We start from the raw sequence: 5,235 nt of genomic DNA, 5'->3' as shown, positions 1-5,235 counted from the left end.
TAACACAATAAAAATCTACAAAGTAAATAAAAAAAATAAGGTTCTAACAGAAATATGTATGAATAAAAATAATTTTAAAAAATTATATAAAAAATGAGTGCTAAAAAATCTATTCACAAATACAATAATATACATCAATAAACATAAAAAAAATCTGTACTATTACCAAAAGAAACTAATAAAAAATCAAAACTTAAAGAAAATATATTAAAAATAATATTAAACAATGCCTATAACGTGAGCTACAAGGACACAATTCAAATATAATCTATAACCCAACCGAGCAAGCAAGAGTCCCTTACCCATGCTACTTCCCTTACATGCCTCTTCATTGGCGTTGAAGGGCTGCTGTTCCCCCGACTCAACCGCGACCTTCTACTTCCAGAGCTCGCCATGGCGGTGCCGTTGTTTATCTGCGCTGCTGCTCCTTGCAACCTCCATATCGGTTCCGACGTCCCCTACGTGTAAGAAACTAGCCAGCGTGACCTCCATCCTCGCCGCTAATACTGTAATATATGCATCACGAGCACTGTTGGGTAAGTTTCTGGCTTCCTTGATCCTTGGAAAGAGCTGCATCAACATTTACTTTTATCACGCCATACAGAAGAGGTCTCAAGTTAATGTTAGGAATTCTGCTTTTTTTAAATTAGCATCCTCTAATAATTTCAATTTATCCTCTAATTGTATTTCAATCTTGTCAATCCAAAAAACAAATGATTATTCAAGCTTTACTTGAGTACCTCATCTTTGGTCTATACATTCTGCAAAATCCATTGATTATTGGTGTACCTCTGGCTTTTTTATGCACAAGCCTTGCTTGAGATTTAACTAACCTTCATTCTTTCCTCCTATTAAATGTTTCAGATTATAGGATCTAGGATTCGGTGTGACAAATTGGTATACCGACACTTAGTGAGGTTTTTTAATTTCATCTATAATAATATAATACATGTAGTGTATCAATAATTTTAATTTATAAATATAGTTGCTCATGGTTTAATATTTTATTACAGGAGTATATCTTTTAATGCCTATTCTCTGTATAGCAATAATGTCATGTATATTTTGTATATCTCTTCTTTGAACTTTTCTCGGATAGTTCACTATTATATATTTCCATGTATGTATATATCAATGAATTGGAAATCATTGTTTTCTTATCATATGAAGCATTAATTATTATATTCCAAACTTAGCTCTCCTATAAGTTTTCTTGATCTAAGGTTGCAAATGTAATTTTATTTAGAGAAATTACCTTAATAAAATATTTTTCACATTCCCGCTAATTCATTTTCTTCGGTTTTCAAATACTTCTAATATATTCTGCATATATAACAATTCAGAATTTGAATTATCTTAATTTTAGTATGTTATTTTAATCTCTTGTCAATGGACAGTGAAAATTCAAGGATAAGTTCAAGACTTGCAAGGATTAGGCGTAGAATAATTTTGGACGGTCAAAAAAGAAGAAAAAGAACAAGTCTTTGTTTACGAAATGCACCTCAAGGTAATCACCAATTATAATTATATCATTCCAATTTTTTCATGGAATATTTTCTTTCTGTTTCATAATACTACATTCTTTTAAAACACTAATTATTTCAAGCATAGTTGTAAGAATCGGACCGGTAATCGAACCGGTCAGGTCACTGGTTCACTGGTTTATTGATTCAACCGATAAATCGCTAGTTGAACCGGTAAAACCGATTTCACATAAATAAAAAATATAAAATACTAAAAATAGTCATAAAATTAATAAATTCAAAATACATATCGTTAGTTCTTCACCAACATTTTAAAAACAACCAAGTTTCAAAGTCTAAATATAACTAATACAAAGATAAACATGAAAGTAGTTACTACTAGTACATTAGTATCTTAATTAAACACAATATGGATAACAATTCATAAACTAAATCCAAGGAGTGATTTCGAAGTCGGCAAGTTGCTCTTCATTTGACAAATGTGAAGCTACATCCTGATTGGTTTCATTTTGATTTGCATTTTTCACAGAATTATTAGCTCCATCTGACAGCAACCTTAAAGGCTTAAATAGTTAAATTCACAGCACAAGCATATTCATCCTAGAGACCTAGACAAGCATTAGTCAATAAACAATCTTAAATAGTTAAATTTCCTATTCAGCAAGACAAGCATATTCATATTTCATATTTCCAGAACAAATAAACAAAACAACAAATTTTCAAGTTTTTAACAAGCATGTAAAAGTGTGCAAAGGGTGATTGATATCACCAATAACAACAAGACTGGTTGAACCTTCATTGCAGACAATGACTCTTAACACTATGAGAAGAATACAATTATTATAGTAAATGTGCTTTCAAATAAGGACAAGTAAGTAGCTCAAGCTATGAAAATGCTTTGTGGAAATGTTTTGGTGTTTGGTACTGCAGTTGGCGATGCTAACATGAATTTATTTATAGTGCAACTCCAATGCACCTTCTCAGAAACTCTCGTGCCAAAATTTCCACATTGCTTTTGACAATAATAAAAGTGGTTGGAGAAAGAAACGTTCATGTTTTTCGATAGCTCTTAATTATTCGTACCACTTGGTTTTTATACAGCTCACAAAATGTTTCATCATGCCATGTTTCCTCACAAACGGGTTTGGGCAAATTTTTGTTGTGTCTTACGGTAAAACACAGAACAAATCAACAAACAACATAATTCATATTTCATAGATTCAAGCTTTCAACAAGCATATTTATCCCAGAAATTTCAACAAGCATATTCATAACACTGTAACAGCAAGAAGTGCAGAACAGAGCAGAGTACAGAGGAGAACTGGAGCTAACCTGTTTGACAGAGCAGAAGAGCGAAGCAAGGGCGAGTTCGACGGCGCAGCAAGGGCGACGGCGACGGCGGGGCAACGACGACGGCGATGATGGACACCCGCGGGTCTGTATTAAAACCGGCCGGTTCAAACCGGCCCAAAACGGTTCTTTTCCTTATCCGGTTACATCACTCAACCAGATCGGTTATGAGTCCGGTTCACCGGTTTTTCAGTCGAACCGACCGGTCCGGTCCGGTTCTTACAACTATGATTTCAAGACACCTACAATGGAGGAAAGAGAAGAAATATTGTCAAAGAGAATTTTGCGGCCGGTAGCAGCTCATATAATCAAGTTCTCTTGATTAATAAATGGGGAGTGTTAGGTAAACAATGACCATTTTGAACAATATGAACAACTACCAATCAAATAAAAATACACTACACCCTAATTTAATGCTACTAATTAAATTTAAGATTAATTTACTCTTTTAATCCTATTAATTCACATTGTTCACATATTATTCAAAAATGTTGTTAATTACGTATACTTTTCCTTAATAAATTAATATGCACACAAAATGAGAACAACCAAAATTTAATGCATGCAATGAGGTCCGGTTCGGCTAGCACAAGGATTTCATTAACAGATGTTACAAGTAAGTTAATTAACTTATCCTTATTTGGAGTGTGTTTCATTATTAGTGTTTCTACCATTTATAAAATTAAAAAATTATTCAGATGTGATTTGTATCACCATCTCTGTTATTATCATCTGTATTATTACTAAATCACCACAAAATTATTGCAGTTATTTATTAATGTGTTGTTTATCAAATCTCTGTTAGTCTGATTTTATATACCCAATATGCCTAAATAGGCTGAAGTACAAATTTCCTCACTGACCTCTTCTATCCACACATGATTTGAGAAGCCTGATTGCTCAAACAGAGTTCAGCGTCTCAGCTCTTAATTAGACTCACACTTTGTAGCATTAAATTAAATGAAATGAATTTGGCTAATTGTGCTGCTTATTATTCAAATCGTCGATGTTAGGTGCTTAGATACATGAAAAGTGGGCCCATCCGCCCGCACGTTATTACTCTCAGTCTCAGGCACCATGTCATGTGCCGTCCAACTAATTATTGTAACCAAACAAACGAGGTTACACGAGTTAAATCCTAAAATGGTTTCTGAAATCGGCGTTGTGCACTAAAATCGTTCTGAGATTTCAATTGTACTAATTACGTTTCTGAAATTGAAAAAAGTGCACTATATTAGTCCTTGACCTATTTTACATTAACGACGTAATGATATGGTATGATGATGTGGACTGTAAATGACACATGTCACTTCATGATTTGACCACGTGTAATGGTATGATGATGTGCTGACCAGTGACACGTGGCATGCTGACGTGGATGGTTGTGCCACGTGTCACAATGTTATTTGGCCACGTGTCCGTTTGTGCCACGTGTCGCAACAGTATTCGTCCACGTGTCATCCATTATGTCATCGTTGTATATGCACCAAATTAGTCCCTCACTTTGCATTAAGTGACTCATTTTAGTCCCTGAAATTGAATGTCGTGCACCAAACTAGTCCCTTCACTAATTTTTTCTCATTTTTTTCTATAAATTCAAAATTCTCAATATTTTTTAATGAATTAATTTCAATTCTATTTTTTCACATGTTCTTCAAATAAAAGTGTTTTTATAAAATATTTTTCTCTTGCGAATACCCTAACCGCCAACTTAGAGTTGACGTGAAGGCTTTTCAAGCACCTTCACTACCATCTCCGACCTCTTTCAGTACTTTTATAAAAAAAAAAAATTCTTGCAGATACCCCTAATAACCGCCGTCTTGGAGTTGACGTGAAGGCATTTCAAGCTTCGCTCATTACCATCTCCGACCTCTTTTGTCTAGACTGCAGAGGTCAAAGATGGTAGTGAGGGTACTTGAAGTGTCTTCAATCTAGCTCATTTACACATAACGAAAACATGTATTTCATAAGAAAAAAAATGTTTATTTTAATTATTAATTTATTGTTAAAAACACATATTTTTTTATGAAAAAAATGTGTCTAATCAATCATATAATTATTTTTTTATAATAACATACTTATATATTACAAAATTTACCAATGTTAAATTATTAAAAAAAAGGGGTAAGTATGGTTTTGGTCCCAAAAGTTTAGCGCCAGAATCGAAATCGTCCCTCATCTAATTTTCGATTTAGAATCGTCCTTAACGTTTTTTTACGTATTAAAATCGTCCTTTTTATTTCTTTTGGACAAAAATACCATCATCACTACCAACACAATTACCTCATCTACCACCACCACCACTAACACCAACACCACTGCCACAACCTCCACCAACGCCACCACCACCACCACCACTAGCACCACCACCACCACCAACACCACCACCAACGCTGCCGCC

General features: G+C 34.0%; 2 protein-coding genes across 2 annotated transcripts in view; both read left to right on the top strand.

Annotated features, from left to right (window-relative positions):
* LOC110264974 lies at positions 165-3,156 on the top strand. Its single transcript, XM_021107668.1, has 5 exons — positions 165-536; positions 865-917; positions 1,398-1,507; positions 2,770-2,851; positions 2,898-3,156. Exons 1-5 carry the CDS (start codon positions 516-518, stop codon positions 3,154-3,156), a joined length of 525 nt encoding a protein of 174 aa, XP_020963327.1. The 5' UTR covers positions 165-515.
* LOC110264973 overlaps positions 2,846-5,235 on the top strand; it is a 4,631-nt gene continuing 2,241 nt past the window's right edge. Inside the window, exon 1 of the mRNA XM_021107667.1 lies at positions 2,846-3,450. Within this exon, the coding sequence (XP_020963326.1) occupies positions 3,393-3,450 (58 nt within the window). The 5' untranslated portion in view covers positions 2,846-3,392. The remainder of the gene's footprint in view (positions 3,451-5,235) is intronic.

Source organism: Arachis ipaensis, chromosome B07, assembly GCF_000816755.2.
Source record: "Arachis ipaensis cultivar K30076 chromosome B07, Araip1.1, whole genome shotgun sequence".
Taxonomy (NCBI): Eukaryota; Viridiplantae; Streptophyta; class Magnoliopsida; order Fabales; family Fabaceae; genus Arachis; species Arachis ipaensis.
This window is presented reverse-complemented; position numbering and strand designations above follow the sequence as displayed.

Coding starts and splice junctions, on each gene's coding strand:
- LOC110264974 (XM_021107668.1), top strand. CDS start 516: ATGCATCACGAGCACTGTTGG. Junction 537..864: donor TGCATCACGAGCACTGTTGG/GTAAGTTTCTGG, acceptor TAAATGTTTCAG/ATTATAGGATCTAGGATTCG. Junction 918..1,397: donor GTATACCGACACTTAGTGAG/GTTTTTTAATTT, acceptor GTCAATGGACAG/TGAAAATTCAAGGATAAGTT.